We start from the raw sequence: 20,969 nt of genomic DNA, 5'->3' as shown, positions 1-20,969 counted from the left end.
CAAGACAATAGGTTTGCCAACAATGTGTAAGTCACATTAGAAAATAGCTTAGGGCCTCCCCAGTGGCGCAGCGGTTGAGAGCTGGGTTGCGAAGCTGCCTGCAGCCTCTGCAGTGCTGGTTCAATCCCTAGCCGCTGGGTGAGGGTCCCACATGGTGCACAGAACTCTCCTGCCGCCTGCTGCTACCCTCAGCAGTGTATTGTCAGTCTGCCTTTACTTTTCCCGCTCTGGCTCTGGTGAATTCTCTCATCTTTCCATGCTTCTGACTGTACCCAGTGCTTGTATAAATATAAATAAATTAATTAAAAAAAAAAAAGAAAGTAGCTTAAAGACAAAGCACTTTTATGCTTCCAAATTAAAGAAAACACCAACTCACTTTTGACTTGATTGCTTGAATATGTTGCTCCACTTCTTCAATGTCTTCAGTGTTTTCTAAACGTTCATAAGCAGCACTTCTAGTGCCTTTTATTAGATTTAAAGGTAATGCTGACATGCCATATGCCTAAAAGAAACAAAACTTTGCTTTAGTAATACTACTTTAAACATCTTATATACAACTTTCAGGTAAAACTATCCTCTGAAGTAACTACAAAAAGAGTAAGTAGTTGTGAAAGGGTGGTACATATGAATAAATTATGATAATACTGTTTCATACTTCTTTATATTTGCAATACTAACTATTCCCAGAATAGAAAATAGCAATTCCTCAAAGGGCAAGTTGCAAAATTAATGTAAATATAATATCTTACCAAAGTAATAAGTGACAACTTCAGGCTAATCAGTGGTTAAGAAGATACATGAATAAGTAAAATCAATTTACAAAATTATTTTCTATGGGGAAAAAAACAATTTTCTCCAAGTATATATAATAAACCCTTAGTAAAACATAAGTATTGTAATACACATTATTTAATTAGCATACCTATTATCTATACAGTTCATACAAGTTCTCAATAATTTTTTTTACTAAATGTTTTATTTTATTTGAAAGATTTATTTTATTTATACAGGAACTGGAGTCTAGGCCAGAGGTGCAGGGAATGAGAGGATTCATCACAGAGTGGAGAGCAGAACAGTTGGATCTACTGAAATACACTGCTGAGGGGAGCAGTGGGCGAGACAGAAGAGGTCTGCTGTGCTATGTGGGCTAGCTCCCTGTGCCACCAGAGAGGCCCCTTACTAAGTATTTTTTTAAATATTTTCCTAAAAGTAAATTAATCAGCATTAAAAATAAACATACTATTTCATGTTACACAATTCTGCATTAGCCAGTCACAAGTGATGACATTTATTATAACCATTAAAAACACTCAATGGCAATTGCATGTGACCATTGTTCAAAATCATCATTACCTGAAAACATTAGAAGCAAAATTCACAACTACCACTTCTTGCTTGCAGCAACATGTGCTAAAGCAGATAAATATTATTATGTGAATTGTTTTCATTTTCCTCCTGAGTATACAGCCAAACTATGTCAGGTTTCCCTTAAGTTAGGTATGATCACAGGATTGAGTTCAGGACAATGACCATAGAAAGAAGTGATAAATGTTATTTCTTGGGCTTAACTCCATACTCAAATATATTCTGGGTGATCCTGTATGTTTACTTTCATGTTTTCTGTTATCTTGATATCAAATCCCAGGATGACCTCAAATATCTTTCGTGTCAATTTAAATTAATTTAATATTCTTCTGTGAGTACCACAAATAATGATAAAATAAACTGATTAATTCACAAATCAAAAGCAAAGCATAAATTCTGATAAATGAAGTTTTAAAAAAAAATTAGGGAGAATATGAATAGAGAAGATGAGTAAAAGGAAACATATAAATCAATTAGTCCTATCGCATGTTATGTTTAGGTGATTATGACCTGAAATTATTACCCAGTAGGCAAATCCTTGTATTTACTGAAGAAGATATACCTAAAAACTTGCATTTTAAATACTTCTAAAGTGTACGTTATTGTTATCATAAATTCCCTATCTGAAAAAAAGAGGTAGGGAAAGTTCTCTTTATAGTAGAAGAAAATGTAATTTTGACTAATGATTTTCCTTTAATTAACTCAGTTCTTGTCAAATTTGCATTTGTAATATAAAAAGAAGATAATCAGGTTTAAAAATTTTTATGTATTTAACATTAATTTTTACATCCTCAAAACATTAAAATGTGAACCGAAGTCCACAAAGAGTTTCAACAAGTCCTATGTTATACCCCATGTACAAATCATTCCCATTTCTCTGTAACACCTCCTGTTCTTTCTCTTATTGCAGAAGAACAATGCATACGGTTTCCATTCCTTGGGCCTGGTCTCCTCCCCAGTGAATACAATCTCTGTCCATGCTTCATGACTTGTTATATTCTTGTCCCATTAATTTCTATAAATTGTTTAATCTCTTCTGCCATTTTGACTTCTACGCTGAATGCCCATGAAGTCAAACAATCTTACACCAAAAATGTGTGAACACATCATCCATGCCACCACCTCCACCACTGCCTTCCTGAAGCCCTTCATCTCCATATTTGTCATAACTCACACTTCTCAGGATTTGATAGTACTTAATAGGCAAAGCTTATTTCGTTGAATTTATCATATCAGGATGATATTCCTTGACTAACTTTCTATATGCTTTCTTCAGCTCATTCATGCTGATGCAGGCAGGACTTAGGACACTGAATAGCTTGGGTTAGGCCACATTAGCCATGTTGGCTGACCAGGAAGCACTAGGTAAGGAAGAAAGCAGAATTGAGCAGAGTCAGTCCCAAAATTACTGTCTTATAAGCAGACTCTAATTATCTAATCCTGGCATACACAGCTTTCACAACCTGATCCCTACCAATCATATCTCATGCCTTTGAATTGTTTGCTGTTCTTGAAACACTCCACTTTTACACTACTTCAAGCTTTCTAAGCATCCATACTATGGATGTACCTTGGTACACGCAGTGCCCTCATCTAGAATGCCTATCATCTTACTGGACTTCATTAGCAAATTTCAGTGCCTTTCAGGTCTCAGCTTAATTACACCACATCTGAGAAGCCTTTCTTGACCTGTAAATGTACCTTACTAATAAGTCAATTATAGAACGGAACATTGTACATTAACACTACTGGTCTGCACATAATTGTTTTATCACTAGATCTGCTGAACTTGGCTAATCAGATTCACCCAGAAAATAACAGATTCATCAGCCACTGTGGTAGACTACTTGATACTGACCTTGAACTAGGTCTTAATTCGTTTTCCTCCTATCTTTATTGCAAGTACAAACACTTATTAAAATTGATAAGAAAATTCCTCTAAGATAATATTTAATCAAAGAAAGAGCTCTTTATTCATATGAACTTACTCCTTATTTAAAATTCATGTATTTATTAGAATTCCTAAATGGCTTAAAACATTTTAGAAAATAAAAATATGTGGCCTGGATCCTGAGAACATTTCATGGTAAAATGGGACAAGAATGTAACAACTTTGGCCTCCCTGTTGGAGCAGGCGGTTGAGCGCAGCTCTGTGAGGCTGTCTGCAGCCTCCGCAGCGCGGGTTTGATCCTGGCCAGCTGGGGAGGAGCCCACATGGCACAGCAGACCAATCCTATCTTGCATGCTGCTCCCCTCAGCAGTGTACCTCGGTCAATCTGCCTGTTCTGTTCCCTGCTCTGTCTCTGGTGAATCTTCTCATCCTCCTCCACATTTGGCCTGTACCCTGGTTCTTACATAAATAAATAAATCTTTTTTTTAAAAAAAGACTACAACAACTTTTTTGTGAATTTTTAATTTTGAAGGAAGCACAGAAACAAGTGCACTGTCTGGTTACCTAGCTTTTAGCTTATATTTGGATTGCATTTTTATTTATTTATTTATTTAATTTTGGGATTGCATTTTTAAGTTTCATTGTTTATCAGAATATTGAACTGTAATACTTAGATTATAATAAACCTGATGTGACACATTATACCAAAAATTAATCATTACAACTTTATGATCTTTATACACTCATCTGACTTGTTCGGAAACATTGTAAAAGACTATCCATTTTCAGAAATACAAAACTTTTATTGCTTACTACTGCCCTCTAGTGAATTAGCAGAAAATCAACAAGACTAAAGAGGTTACTTCCTTCTAGGTCAGTCATAATTGACTCTAATTTTATTTCCAATTATAAGTTACCATCTATATTCACAAAATGTTTTGAAAGAGTACACATAAACTACAAACATTTCTAATTCCTTTTTATGCTGCCCTTTTCCCTACATATCACCTTTAACTAGCATGATGATTTGCATCATATGAACCTTGGATTACAGCAAAGAGTCAATACCAAGAACTGCCTAGAATGAATACATGTGCTGTACATATCTGTGACACCTATTACTCAAACACAAATATGCTGCTATAACTAGTGAAATAATTTATAACGTGTTCAATTAAGATATCTCTTAAGTATTCACTGATTCTGAAACACATACAGTATTTTCTCACATTTAACATCAGTGATATTTGAATACATCTTATAAATCACTGGCTAGGTATAAATCACGACATAGTTGTCATTACCAGCCTATTAACTGATTTGGTCATAGCTGGATACAGTATAGTTACTTCTTCACTTAGGTACATGCATTCTAGGCACAATGAATGAGTTTAACTATAATTTAAAATGTCTTATAAGATAGCATTATGATTTGATTATGAAACAAAAACATGTAAGGAGAAAAAGAAAAAAGGTTCATTGGAATAATAAGCATTATTGTTATTTTCTTGCAAAGCAACAGTGAAGTACTTTCTGAGCTTAAGAAAGGAAGTTAGTCAAAATAGAAACCATTTTCACTGAGATAAACACAAAAAGATTGTCTTTTACATGGCAAGATAAAAAACAAGAACAAAACAACAGCTTAAATTTGTACACAATGGATATGTTAGCACAACTTAAAGAGAAGAGCACTCAGGAAAAGCTGCACCATCAATCAATTCTCTCACAGCATAAAAGATACTGTATAGTAAAACATGGTCATGAATAACCAATTCAAAAACTAATTCAGAAGAGTCATACTCAAAATGTTGAGTTCAGGAACACCTCTCCAACTTATTTTACTCATATTTTCCTTATTATGCACATAGCCACGGATATAATTTTTGAAGTATTTACATAAATCTAAGAAATTTCTCTCACTAAATATGAAATAAAAATTGTAAGAGAGCATGGGCATGAATATTTTTCTTACAGTGGTATATAAAATAACAGTGCATCTTAAAATCAGTGACACAAATTCAAAGAAATATAGCATCACATTGAAGGCCAAGAAAGTTGATCTTTGAAGGTGACTTCTATTCTCAAAGATTATTAAAACTGATTTTTAATAAATTTTGAATCTTTTTCAATTTTATTTTCTTTCATAATCTCAAATATACATATAGATTAGCATAACAGCATGCACATAAAATTCATAAACATACTAGAAGACATTCAGTTTTTCAACAATGAGTATATATAATAAAAGTGACTAGTCACTGCTTTCTATAGGTGCTTCAGTGGTGCATATGAAACATTTTATATGAAAACATAATTATTCAACATTCCCCCACTTGGTGGCACCAAAAAATTAAAACATCTACATAAATATTTGTCTGTAGAGGCTTCATTATTTTAAACTTAAAAAGCATCAGATTTCTTTTCATTTTAAATTGAAAATGAAAGGCAAATTAATAAACTGTTTGACAGCTTTCTCCTAAAATTGACTAACTGATTATTTGGCTATTTCTTTGTATATGATTCAGTAGATAATCTTGATAAAGTTTAAATAATCATCTAGTTTCTAAACTAAATAATGCATATCCAAGAAATTCACAATTGATGGACACATACATTGTAAAAACTGTCAATACGAACAGTTACAGATTCTGTAACAGACATGATATTATCTTTAAAGTACTATATAAAGTATCAACTTTCCATAACTTTAGTTTAAATTAAACCTCTTCTATGTCCCAAGAATATATACTATAGCCCTTCCATGCCCTCAATAGATGAAAAATTCAATTCTTAAGCTTTTTAGTAATAATATAGAAAGCTTGCATCTGCAAACAGATAATCAGTACTATTAACCAATGAGATTTGATTTGTCTGTAATACTATTTAAATGCTATTTGTCTATTCACACACCCTAAAAGTAATCACCATGTACTGTGAATGCTTCTGACTCACTCATCTTTTCATAATCCACATTCTCACTGATCATGATACAACTACCTTCAGCATCTGGTTTACTTTAACAGCTGGAGAAAAGAGGTGGGAACTATAGTCCAAACCATATGAAACCATGACTATTCAAATGACTTGAGCTACTAGTAACTATTTGTTGAGTAGCTGATAGATGCTAAAACAATTTGAATTGTTTAATTAAATTCTCACAACTTCATTAAGTATTATTCTAATTTTAGAGATAACGAAACTTAGTTAAGTAGTTCAAAGAACCCTTAGACTCATAAGAGATTCACATTTAAGCCCCTCCAGTAAGGTGATAAGAAAATACATAAAGTTAGTGTTAATACTCTACTCTTAACATATTGTTATATTAGACACTCTCCGCTGGTCCTAGCGGAAGTGGTACCCCTCTATCTAGTCACCATGTCTTCACGTTTCTGGTTCACAGCCTGACCACAATCAGAAGATCCTCTCTTCAACCCAGCCCTCTGCATTCTAGAATGATTATTGTGTTTGATTTAAAGTAAAAGAGCTTCACTATAAAACCAAACACAACAATCACAGGCATAATTATGATATTTCGTTTAACTGATTGCAAAATAATTTTCAGTTTCAATTTGAAAAATAGAAGATATGGTAATCATTCAAAATATTTTTTACATATTGTAAATACCGTTCCAATAGGGAAACTCTGTCTTCTTCAAAGAGTTTCATAATTTCAGATTTTTCTTTTTCCCATCCCCTTTATTCCACACCCACACAGCTTATTTAATTCAGTCATCAGAGTAATACTGTTAAAATGTTAGTCCCTGTTTCCACTTAAAACCCTTCAATGACCTCCAAACTCAATTAGAATAAAATCTAAAATCCAAATAATGATGTATAAGGCTCCACATAACATGGCCTCTAACTATTTCTAAACGTCTGCCATTCTCTCCCCTTATTAACTGTGCTGAAGTTACAATGACTTTGCCTCTTTGAATACAGCCTGTGGGTCCCTATCTCAGGAATTTTACTTCTTCTCTCAAGACTGGCTTTCACTTCACTCAAATCTTTTTGCAAATGTGAAAGAATCCACTCCTGAGCTTTAAGAAAAAAATCAATTTCCTCTATTGCCTTACTTGCCTTATTTTTCTTCATAGCATCTACTATTTGACCATTGAAAAACAATTCTCTATGAGTCCCTCATTTCTGTATATTTTGCAAAGTCAAGCACTGACTGCCCATTTTTGTGCAATTTTTTCAAGGACATCTGTATAAAATAACTTTGAAGGACAAAAATTAGAAGCAAAAAGCAGGCATGTTTACTGTCCATTATAAAAGATTCAGCTTCCCTAAGTGCAAGGTTCCTCTTTTATATGAAAGTCTTATCTGGTACTCTTCACATTGCCACTGGAAATTGGAACTCGGAGAAAATGCTGATCCGATAGCTACTAGCATTGCTATAAATAATAAAAAAGTTCCTTGTTTCTGACCAAGAAGTCTTGCATCTTCAGCCAACATCCATGAAACTATAGCAGATTGCAAGTAGGCTAATTCCTCAGACCCTTTGAGTTTCTTGACGTTGCCTTTACATATTGGCTTTCTCCTTTTCATGTCTTTCTCCTGACTGATCTTTCATCAACTTCTGTAGTCTCATTTCCTTATAATCTTGAAAGCACGACCTCAAAAATCCCTAAAAGGCATTTTTTAATTCTAATTTAATGGGAAAACACTGATACAGGAAAGTTAAAAGACAAACCCAAGATTAACATAACAAATCAGACCCCAAAATAGCAATTAGAATTTAGGTCTAACTCTTACTTTGTTAACTTGTGATGGCCTCTTAAAAAACAAACAACTTATATATAATACACATATGGAAGGATACTTACCCAGTAATATTGATATCACATAACAAAGTCCTTCTATACTAATACATGAAAAAAACCAAAATGGCAATGAATAAAAGAGTATCCAAGGAAGCACCTGAAAGCTATCAAAATGCAAACAATTTAGACTTCTTTTATTATATATTATGATCCTTGAATAATTATGTAACAAAATTAGACTCTGCTACCACACTAATAGCCAATTTCTTTTATATTGAAGATATATTGGAGCAATATTCAAAGAGGTTTTCATGATAATCCATCTTTGCAAGAATCAAGATGCTTTAATTTAAACTACATTAATTTCAAAGGTTCCAGATAATTTAAAGTTTCCTGTATTAACTCTCTTTTAGGAGGGAGGCAAGAAACATTTATTACTGGTTTCTCTTCTATAATTTAAGCACAAGGGCAGTTTGTACACAAGTTTTATTACAATTCCTATCTTACCATTTCCAGAAAGATTAAAAATAAATCAGTCTCTGAAAGTATGAAACTGGATTATATACAGTATAATATTAGATTACAGATAATAGAGAAATACTAAGTTATGTAAAATAACTGATTTTAAAAACCATACATCCCCAAGTAAGATAAATCTGCTCAATCATTAACAAATATTTATCTATGGTTCCAAGTTCTACTATTCTTATAAATCATTAAATCTACTACTGCATAGTGAAGAACCACCTTCAAGATTCACAAGTTACAATTTTTGTTTCTAAATACTAAACTTCACAAATATAGATAAAATGTTACTAAGTACTTGAAATTTAACTCTCCTTTTAAGTAAACAAAACTCAAGAAAAATGAAGAAAACACCAAAATACTAAAGAGGAAAACAGAATTAAATTGAATATCTAAGATTTAAATATTAAAATGCTTCATAGAGTAAATCTTTAATTTTAGGTCAATTATCACCATTACACTTACTGTGTAAGTTATAGCTGCCAACATTCCAATCAAGGTCAAAGAACTAATGGAAAATGATAATGCAGCTAAACCATCTGCAAAGGAAGAAAAATGCTGTAAAAGGGTATATGTATATTATACATGTATTATCCCAATGTTTATATTCAACAAATCAATTTAAAAATATAAAATTTGGGCTTCTTATACATTCCAAAAAAATAAACTCAACATGTATTAAGTCATCCATGAAATGCTAACTCCAAATGGAGAAAAGTTTTTAAAGGGCTCTTCACAAACTGATTTATAAAAGATCTTTTCGATTAAGATTTCTTCTCTTCACCTCTTAAAATCAAAGCAGAATATACTACCTCACTATTGAGTCGAAAAAGAAATCAGCAAAATATCAGATGTTTAAAAGGTGACCAAAAAAATTCCTAGACTTTCTCATTGTCAAACCTTGAGAAATAATATTACATAGGAAAGCCACTGAGTTTAACTCTTTCTTCCTCTCTCCTCTATCTTGATACTCCCAGTTTCTCTGTTCTTAATTTTCAAATAATCTTTTTATTTATTTTTATTTATTTATTTATTTTTTGGTGGGACCATCCCCAGCAGCCGGGGAACGAACTGGCCTCGTAGCCCAGCACTCAACCGCTAAGCCACCAGGGGAGGCCCTCAAATAATCTTTTAATACATGGTCTGAAATTAAAATCAGTGGGATTTCTTGCCCAGTTGGCAGAAAATAACAATAATACCATATATAAACAAGCTAGATTTAGAAAACTACTTAATGGCAGGCCAATTAGTGAAGGGCAGGAATAACTTTCAAATAAATATGCCAGATTATGCCATGCAATACTACATAAAATCTAAACATTCTTAAATGTAATACAAATTTTTCTAGTTTTTAATATGGGACCAATAGGATTTACTACCTAATTTAGCTTAAATGCAGGTCCTATATGACCAAATTTTTTTTATTAATCTATCAATATTAATCTTTTCATGAATAATAGTAAGAATGATATACTTAAAACACACGTCTGTTTTATATAACACATAGAGACTATCATTAGCAAATTCACAAATCACACACGACAAATTTTTAAACTTGAATTTGTTTTAACTACTATACTATATTTTATCAATATATAGTATTATCACTATATTTTATCAATAAAAACATTTTGATGTTTCTTGCTTGATCTTATTAGAAGTATCAACAGAAGATATTTATATAACTAGGAAAGATCTGGCTTTGGCTGGCAGCAATTTTAAGGTATTACCTCTTATAAAATACAATCCAAAATGAGAAAATAATTGTTAAAAAGCTGCATCTTAGAACTGATAAAATGGAGTATTATGCTAATTTATTTGGCCAATCAAAAAGTCAGTATTACTAATAGTGATAAGTGAAATGTACTCTAGGTTATGGTATTTAAGATTTGAGATTTAAAAAATAGTAATTTTAAGACCAAAGAGAACAAGATTACAGATATTAGAAAAATGCTACCAATATAAGCACTGACTCAAGTTTACTAATACTGAAAGATAAATATAATTTATAAAATCATGTTTAGGATAGAATACTTAATAGACCGGAAGGAGATAACTACAAGAAAAGAAGCAATTTATTTCTCAGCAATAAGATCAGGTACATAAATCCTGCCAGTCCAGTGTTTGTAGATGCCAGACCTACTATCCTTATTCTTGATAGTATCAGCAAGATATTAATGGGCCTCAATTTACAAGATGAAATCTTAAGTGGGAAGCAAGAAAATTAAGAAGTTATACAGCAAAGAGGCCAATATTTAATTTATCATCATTTAATACTGTATCTGAGTAAAGAAAAAGTGCTGATCAAAGAATGTACAGTAACTATTAAAAAGAATAAATACAAAAGCTTTAAGAAGTCTAGCATAATATTTATAAGGAAGTGTTATAGGTTCTTTGAAAGTAAAGTTACTATGTTCTGATGAAATTCTGAGTAGTAAGGTACAAATTCTTACTTGGTATCAGTTTCTAATGTCAATGGCATTTTTTAATAAGCAACTTTCTTAACCTAAACTCCTAAAATTGCCTATTATTTTTTCCTAGATTTAGTTAAACCTTGATTATATTAAAGATAACTTCTGGAAAAGCAATTCCAAAATATTTTGGTGAGGTAAGTAAGTTAATAATAATGATTATATTCACATGAGAACACTGCAATTTATATATTCCACACAAAGACTAATCATAATCAAACACCAGTGTAAGGTTCTCTCATTAGTTAAAAATTAAAATCAATGTATCTAGCATATTTAACATATTACTCTACATTATTCTAAGTGAATCAAAGTATACACAGAAATTATAAGTCTTTGCTGTTAAAATAGTTTGAAGATCAATTTTTCTTTCAACATAATTTTATGCTGAAAACCAAGAAACTTGCTATATAGTAGTTATATTGCTAGATGTAACACAATTCCTAATTTGTCTAGCATACTTTCAATCATAACCTAAACAACTGTGAGATTAAATTATTAAGAGTAAAAAAGACTCCTTGAAAAATTACAAAGGAAGGTTCATGAAATATGAACTATTATGGATAGATCTGTTTTAACACTTACGACTACTTCCAAGTTCTTCAAAGAGGAATTTCACTTTTTCCCACTCAGTAGAATTTTTGTTATTGGGAACATTCAATGGAACAAAAGCACTAAAAAGGAGAAAATAAAGAATTAATAAATAAAAGCTGCACCATGTATGCAGGGATGTGAGAAGTTTCTCACCTATGGGTTCACTAAACACAAATATGATTTAATAGTTTTATTAAGTGTAATCAATTTGCTTTGTAATCCTATTTGGTTTTGCTTTAAAAAATGTTTTGAGGAATCATAGGCCAGAGATGGTGAAAAAGGTCCACTGTACAAAAAAAGATCAATAATCTCTCTATAAAATCAGAACAGAGTAAAAATATACATATAAAGTACATATACATAATATTTATAAAATGATTTCAATATGCATAGAAAAGACCAGAAAGAATGATTTCAATATGCATACGAAATAACAGAAAGAAAATATATCAGAATAAACAATTACTATCTGGTTTACGATTAGAAATGGTTTTTTACATTCTTCTTAGTATTTTTCTGTCTTTCAAGGTTCTAAGCAGCAGACATAATAAAAGTAGTTTCTATTTTTTTCAATCCACAGTTGAAGGGCATACCTTAGAAATAACAGAGATAGCTAGCTTGCTACAACTTGCTCCAAGAGCTTAAAGTGGAGAAAATAAAGGACAGAATTGATGATAGACAGAAACAAATAGAAAGACAGATGGGTTGAATGATGGATATATCAAGAGATAAGATAGTTACTTTATTATCTAGCCCAAATAAACAAAGAAGACAATGAAGAGATTAAGGTAATGGGCTGGGTATCCCTTAAATTGTATATATGGGGAACCAAATATGAATGCCAGAAACAGCTTATTCTATTTCCATTCTACCCTATTAACTGTTAGTAAATCAATAAGATCTTTCCTCTTAAAAAAAGGAAATACTGAATAAGTTTGGCAATATATCAGGGTATCTGCTCTGATAATGCATGTAAGTAAAATAGAGTAATTCTACTTATTTTTAATTTTAAAAGCATTTACTCCTTGGCATTACTGACGCTTTTCATTTATATAAAAAGATGGGCCAATCATGTCATAAGGTCATTTAAGTTTCAAACTATCTCCACACATCAGCTGACTACATTCTTCTGTATCTTGGCAAATTCTCACTATTTTAAAAGAAAAAATAGAGCAATAAATGTAAAAAACTCATTTGTTGCTCCATTTGTAATAAAAAATAATGAAAGTAGTATGATGGAATAAAAAACTTGCATATTAGACTTCTGTAACGACATTAACTAATTAGCAATTGAACAAAAATATTTTCTAGAAAGTATTTTTTGTACTCAGCTGGGAATCAGCAACTCTGTGAATAATGAAAAAAAACTGTTATACAAAATTTCATCTATAGAGCAGATGATCAATTAAATAGAAATACAGATTATAACTATCTGAAAATATATCAATATCAACATCAGTTTTAGGTAGTCAGAGGACTGCCCAGTGGTAGAAGATAAGTAACTCTTTCTCTTCATGACATATTCATGTTCAAAGCAGGGTTACTACTTAGCAGTTCAAATTTAATGAGAATAACACCAAAGGAAATTTTGTAAGTCCAAAGAAAAACAAAAATATTTGTTAAAGGTTGAGTAGCCCAAACTATTGTCAAAATGACTTTAAGAAAATATTTATATTAAAGCTATACAACAGAGTTAACATTTTAGCACTATTATTTTAGGTAGGAACTAATAACAAAAGCAGATTCCACAGCTCCTTTGTCACTGGGATTTTATAATCTAAGAATTAGACCTAAAATATTTTTATATGAACTAAGAGGAACATCCATAAAAAACAGAACTCACAAGAGCTATAACTAATATATCTACAGATCCTGAGCAGTAATATTCATAGCAGTCAATGTGCAAAGGCACAAATCAATTGGCACAGCCCCTGGCTGTAATTCTGGAGGGACCTGGTGAACTAGGGGTTACCCTTCAAATGAACCTGGTATGAGGGAAGAAGACTCAAAAGCAGAGCAGCAGCTGACAGGCATAGAAGCACTGTAACTTTTTAATAGCCAAAAGGAGGAAACGACATGCACTGGCCAACCATCAGGCTTGTAGACAAAGATCTATAAATGAAATTATAGTTGAGAATACAGATAAATCAGTTTTTATGAGGAGGCAGCAGTTAATAAAATTATTAAGCATTTACTACATGGTGATGACACTAAAGTAACCAAGAGTTATGGATAATGAGGTATGTGTAATGGAAAGATACTAACATTTTCTTAATCTCAGTTCCTCTCAAAAAACTGAATCAGGGGCCTCCCTGGTAGCGCAAAGGGTTAAGCACTGCAAAGGGGTAAACACCACACTATGAAGCCATCTGCAGTCTCTGCATCATGAGTTCGATCCCCGGCCCGCCAGAGAGCAACCCACATGGGGCGGCAGGCCTCTCCTGTCTTCGCCCACTGCTCCCCTCAGCAGTGTATTTCAGTCAGTCCACCTGTTCTGTTCCCCACTCTATCTCTGGTAAATCTTCTCACCCCCCACACCTCTGGCCTGTACCCCAGCTCTTGTATGCAAAAATAAATAAATCTTAAAAAAAAAAAACAAAAAACCTGAATAGGAGAAACTCAGCCTCCAAAGAAACACAAAACTGCACGGGAGAGTCCAGTAAGATTATTTTTCCCTCAACACTTCTGAAAATATTAAAACTGTAAAATTGTTTAGTAAAGACATCTTATACCCAATCTGACTCACTGAATTAGCTTAATACAGATTATCCATGTATTAAAGGAAAGGCAAACAAATTTCAACAGATACAAAATTGAAATAAATCAGCAGAACTGAAAATTAGATTTTCACTTCCTAGATTTTAATCACCAAATCAAGTCATACTTATCTTTCAAATAGCTTAATTGTTTCTTCTCTTTTTTCTATGTAACTGCTTTAGTTCGGATCCTCATTTCTTTTTTTTTTTTAAAGATTGATTCATGCACACAAGAACTGGGGTACAGGTCAGAGATGCAGGGGGTGAGAGGATTCACCAGAGACAGGGTGGGGAGCAGAATAGGCAGACTGACTGAAATACACTGCTGAGGGGAGCAGAGGGCAAGACAGGAGAGGTCTGCTGCACCATGTGGGTCACCTTCCTGGCCAGGGATAGAACTCATGCTGCAGTGGCTGTGGATAGCGTCATAGTGCTGACACTTAATCCCTTGTGCCACCATGGAGGCCCCATGGATCCTTATTTCTTAACTGAACTATTGCAATGGTAACCTATTTTATTCTACCACTTACAATTCACTATTCCAATCCAACACTCAAATGTCCATTTCAATGAAGCCCTCGGGAGTGCTGTAACTCTTAAATTAAAACAAATCGATACATGTTTGCTCTCATACATTCACACACACACAAATACATATTCTTCACTGTTTTTCATTTTGAGGATTTTGAGGATTTTGAGGATGAAACTCAAAATTTCTTGAATATTGTACATAAGACCCAGTATACCTAGCTGGCTAATGTCACGGCTTGCCACTTGCCCACACATACACCTGAAAGATCATTCTTACTTTTTTATTTTGGTACGAAGAAGGAGGAGTGTTTAAATTTACATGATAATTTTACGTCACTCTTGGAATACTGCATGCTAAGTTCAGCTCAATGACTTTATGTTATTGGTCCACCTATGTCCCTCCCCACACCCTCCAAGTTCAAATGTCAAAGACTTAAACCCCAGGGCCTCCCCGGTGGCGCAGCGGTTGAGTGCTGGGTTGCGAGGCTGCCCGCAGCCTCAGCAGCGCAGGTTCAATCCCCAGCTGCTCCCTGGCCACCGGAGGAGTGCGGCAGCCTCTGCCGCTGAACGCCAGTGAATTTACTGGAAAGTGGGAGGCTTTCACTCAGACACATCAGAGTGAGTAAGACCCCCTTCCCCTGTGCGCTGGACTGGACAGTCAATGACGGGTAAGATCAGGGGCAGACTAAAGAAGGCACTGGCCAGCCTCATGTCTGTGACTCCTGACAACCTAAGACAGGCGCAGTCCCCGAGGGGCTTTATTATGATAAACTTTGGCGTTCAGATCAAACAAGGTCCACATGCCTATAAGCCTAATTTAGGCAACAAGCCCGCAGTAATTAACCCCTCCTTTGATGGAAACAAGGCTGCTAAGAACGTCACCTGCAAACAAGCCTAATGGAATTACCGACAAAGCAGTTTTACCATTAGTCAGATAGCCATTGTTTCAGAATAAGTAGCAACCTAGCAACCTGTCTATAATCATACTACTTTTTCACTTACTTTGCCTTTTCCTTACATGTGTACAATCAGTTTCAGGAAATGCATGATAAAGAAAATAGTGTGTGGCAATGGTAGTTTTATAATAATCATAATACTTCTCACATGAGACAACACCAATCAAAATGCTTACGTAGAGAACATATTGCTCGTGATTACTAAAAGTAGGAGGTGCCAGTAGGTAAATATTAATGCCTTTTGATCATTGTGGTTTTGGGATACGAATCAAGAAAAGCTAGCTTAAAGAATGCTGTTCGGTGTAGGCAAAAGTGATTGTGTAGATTCAGTACCTGGAGATTGTTTACTGTGCCATGTCATGGAACAGCGATCACATGCACGTGAATAATAAAGTAAATGTCTTATGCCTTACAAAGTATTTTATGCTGAGAAAGAATTAAATTGTATGAAATCATCCATTGTTAAAATAGGTATAAAAGTGTATGATGATTTTGAGCAAATTACATTCAGATCTTCACTCTTGAAGTGTGTCTGTCTGTCATTTATGCGCCGATTCCTTGAGCATCCTCACAGTTTCTCAAATCCTGAGACAGTCCTGCAAGTCTACCGCTGTGCTGGTCCGCGGCAGAGGAGGGTCCCACATGGCACGCAGACCTCTCCTGCCGCCTGCTGCTCCCCTCAGCAGTGTACTTCGGTCCTTCTGCCTGCTCTGCTCCCCGCTCTGGCTCTGGTGAATTCTCTCACCCTCCCGCGCTTCTGACTGTACCCAGTGCTTGTATAAATAAATAAATAACTATATAAATAACTAAATAAATAAATCTAAAATCTAAATCTAAAATCTAAAGAAAAAAAAAGACTTAACCCCCAATGTGATGACAATCAAGATGAAATGAAGCAGTAAGGGTGAGGTTCTAATCTGAGGATACTGATGTCTTAATAAAGAAAAGAAGGAACATTAGAGTTATCTGTCTCTCTGCTAGCATAGAGGAGAAAGGCCATGATATGACACTGCAAAAGCAACCATCTAAAATCAAAAACCTTCTCCAGAAACCAAATTTTCTCCAGAATTATGAGAAAGTAAATGTCCACTATTTAAGCTACTCAGTTTATGCTATTTTGTTATGGCAGTCCACGTAGATGAATACAGATTTTCGTACCATGAAGTAGGCTTCTGCTATAACAAATACCTATAAATGTGGCGTTGGACTGGGTGATTAGTAAGATCAGGAGAGTTTAGAGGTGCATGCTAAATTGGCTTCAAGAGACTATTGATCAAAATATGGATGCTAACAGTAATTCTGGTGAGAGCTCAGATGGAAAGAAGCAAAGTGGAGAGTTATAGAGAAAATCTTTATCTTAGGAAAAAATGTGGACATTGAAAGTCATTCTGGTGAGAGCTCAGATGGAAATGAGTGGGATCCCGGGCTCTCTTTGTTCTCAGGGCTATTGTCTTGGTACCCAGCGTTCTTGCTTATCAGCTAGGCATACAGTCAGGTAGGAAGCATTTCGCCAAGGACAAAAGTACTGGTATGAAGAACTAACTGGAAAACCAGTGTCTGCTGAAAACAGCCAGATATTACAATATGCCTTGACTAGCAGGAACAATGGAGCCCTCCAGGCAATAGTCCCTGGTACTCTACCCTAGGGAAACATCCCCTATAGCACATCCCCTACACATGTACACTCCCTACCTACATGCCCCACCTTTATACTAGATTCAAATAAATACTAGACTGCCTTCAGATGGACTGCATATTACTGCCTTGTGCAGCCCCTCTAGGCTTCTCATTGTTCCAACACACTTGGACTCTGAATAAACTTTACCTCATTTTGCGCCACTCAGCGCTGCCGCTCTGTGAGGTGGCAGCAATGAATGAGTTTTTAGAAATTGGAAGAAAGGAGATCCTTGTTATAAAGTGACAAAAAACTTCATTGAACTGTTTTCTAGTGCTTAATAGATGGTAGAATTTGCAAGATACGAAACTCGATATTTTGCTGAGATTCCTAAGCAAAATGTTGGAGGAGCAGCTCGATTTCTTCTTACCACTTATAGTAAGTGTGAGCAGGAGAGAAAGTGAAGGAATTGTTAAGCAATTAACAACCAGCCTAACAGTATTGCAAAAAAGAAGAAAGACTAAGAGTGTGGTTGAACAAGCATTTGATAAAATTAGCATGGGTTGGAACCATGAACTTTAATCGGCTATCTCAGCAGAAGCCAGGAATAGATAGAATTATACAGCAGAGACACTGCCGATTTGAACAAAAGGGAAGAAAGATGGACAAAACACAGGAAAGTTATGAGACTTCTGGGATTCTGCAGGACCAAATGATAGAGTTATTCAGCTGAAAGTAGGCATTATCCTTTATAAAAATGGAAGAATAGCTCCAAAAATAATTGTTAACATATGGGCTGCCATTCCTACCACAGGTCTATCTAACAAGGCTGCTTCCAACTCAGTTTCAGAAGATGGAGTCCTCTCCCCAGTTTTAACTGACAAGTAGATGCTGCAAAGAGCTAAAGGGGAAGGACCTTTAGTCAGAACTAGGACTGCTCCTGGGGCCAGAATGGTGACCCTGTGATCTACCCGTCAGTGCTCCTGGGAGGCAGAACATCCAACCAAAGATGAGTACTCCTGAAGCTCATGATCTAATGGAACTTACTTGCTAGGTTTCAAGGTTGCTTGGGACTGATTTATTTCTGATTTCTCTCTTCTAGGATGGAAATGTCTATCATGGCTGTCCTTCCGTTGGATATGGGACACTCAGAACTTGTCTGGTGTCCCAGGTTCACTCTAGAGACACATTTTGACTCAAGATAAATTGTACTTCAGGTCTTACTCATGCCTGATTTAGATGACATTTAGATCAGATATTGAACTCAGAACTGATGCTATGTTAATAGTATGGGGATTGTTGAGATGGAGTGAATTCATCTTGTTTGTGAGAAAGACATGAATCTGGGGAGAGTGCAGAGGGCAGGATGCTATGAACAGAATTTGTCACCTCAAAATGGAAGCCCTAATTGCCAATGTGAAAGTATTTGCATTTGGGATCTTTAGTGAGGTAATTAAAGTGAAATGAATTCATAAAGTTGGTACCCTATCCAACAGGATTGCTGTGCACAGACACTAGAAGTCAACTTTCTCCCCCAGTAAGAGCAAAGAGGAAAATCATGTGAGGACACTACAAGAAGACAATTGGCAACAAGTCAGGAAGAGCATTCTTATCAAAAACCAAACTTGCCAGCAGCTAGATGACAAACTTTTAACCTCTAAAACTGTGAGAAAGTTAAATACCTGTTGTTTATGGTGGCCTAAGCAGACTATACATGCTATTTGTCTTTTTTCTTCAGCTTCTGATGACCAAGTTCCAATCCTTCAAATTTCAATTCAGATATTACTTCCTCTTAGGTCTTCCTGATTGTATAAGACAGAGTAGGAACTTGCTGCTCCAGCATTAAAATGTGGCATATACCACTTATTAGAGCACTTAAATATTGTAGTTCATATGATTTATTTGTGTCTATCCCCAATGTGAACTTTGAAGACAGAGGTCATGATTCTATATATCTCTAACCCCAAGACCTTGTACACTACCTACCCCAACACGTGTGCTCCAAAGTTGCATGGATTAGTTAATCCTAGATCACATTTTTCTGCCACAAAATCATCTACTATTTTATTAGCAAAAATACATCACTTTAACAGAAACTAAGAGCATGTTATCTACATGAAAATTTCAATAATTTAGTCAATAATTTAAATATACAGCTTGTTCAAATATTTACACAAGGTAACAAAAGAACACTGTCCAGGACAATCAAAACAATACTCATTTTTTTAGTCAAAAAAGCCAGACTTGAGAAGTCCAAGAGTCCACATATTTTCCCTGTATTAGTGACCCTGGCTAATGACTTCACCTTATCAATGAAAAAATAGAAGGCAATAACAAAGAAACTCTTTCATTTGCCCAACAAATCTATCAACCTACCTGCACCTCTTTTTATTTTTATTCCTCTTATAGCAATTGTGGCAATTCCCTTCTACCTGAATCAAAGTGATCCACCTCCATGGGTGCTTTAGGTGCTATTCCTTCTCACCTGGTATCAGACATTAATTCAACTATAAAGAATTCTCATACTGAGAAAGGCAGGAGGCAGCATAAGGAATAATATTTAGCAATCATTTAACTTATCTTATATTAAGAACAGAGACTAATACTTGTATTTCCTAATGCCTGATCCAGTTGCTTAACTCAATTCCTGAGTGCCTAGTAAAGTTACCATGACTCAAAGTGAGCTTTTGCTATTCCCCTACCAAACCTATTTCTCCTTCCAATTTGTTCCTCTCAACGACAACTCCACCCTTCTGATATGGTAAAGAAATTGGCCTAGTTCAAAAAGAGGTCTGAACTCTGCCCTGGTTCTGGGAGGTAATCTACATACCTGATATTAATATCTTTGTTTAGGGCAGGGCTGGATACACCAGAAAGACCAGTCATGTGTTTGGTGGGTATAGAGGGGTAGGTGGGAGGCGAGTTGACTAATATAGTGTCAGGTAACTTGGAGGCTAAATAGTCAATTGGGTAATCAATCAGACACACCTACATAACAGAGTCTCAATAAAACTCTGAGCACTAAGGTTGACGTAGCTCCCCTGCACAGCAATACTCCATGCATATCACCAATACTGATGTCAGAAAAGTAACATGTCTTGATAACAACTGAAGCTTCACATTTGGAATCCTCTCAGATTCTACCCTATGCATTTCTTTTTTTGTTTGACTTTAGTAAGTATCTTTATAATCATGGCAACCATCAATATAATTGCTTCCAGTGGGTTCTGTGAGTCCATCTAAAGAATTTCCAAATTGAGGATGGTCTTATGAACCCTCCCAGAGTTGCAGTTGGTATCCCAAGAGAGAGAGATATTCTTCAGACTTTGCAGTTTGATTAACTCCAGGTACATCCTCAATTTCCATACTCTCATACTCTATGTATCTGATCTATCAGAAAATCCTGCTGGTTTTCTCTCCAAAAAATAGGCACTATCAAATCACTACTGTTACCATAATGTCTTAACCCAGTTTATTGCAATAGTTGCCCAACACTCCTGTC

At 34.8% G+C, this 20,969-nt stretch overlaps 1 protein-coding gene across 1 annotated transcript in view; it reads right to left on the bottom strand.

The window, feature by feature from the left end:
* The window catches only part of LMBRD1 (LMBR1 domain containing 1), a gene marked incomplete at its 3' end in the record, with an annotated part of 82,331 nt that overhangs the window by 38,974 nt on the left and 22,388 nt on the right, over positions 1–20,969 (bottom strand). The window contains exons 5-7 of the mRNA XM_084227960.1: positions 11,601–11,689; positions 9,010–9,083; positions 377–502 (exon numbers count right to left, since the gene is read on the bottom strand). Coding sequence (XP_084084086.1) covers positions 377–502; positions 9,010–9,083; positions 11,601–11,689 — 289 coding nt within the window. The remainder of the gene's footprint in view (positions 1–376; positions 503–9,009; positions 9,084–11,600; positions 11,690–20,969) is intronic.

The sequence above is a fragment of the Talpa europaea genome (genome assembly GCF_964194135.1).
Source record: "Talpa europaea genome assembly, chromosome: 2".
Classification (NCBI taxonomy): domain Eukaryota; kingdom Metazoa; phylum Chordata; class Mammalia; order Eulipotyphla; family Talpidae; genus Talpa; species Talpa europaea.
The sequence above is the reverse complement of the archived record's forward strand: the minus strand, read 5'-3'. Positions and strand labels throughout refer to the sequence as shown.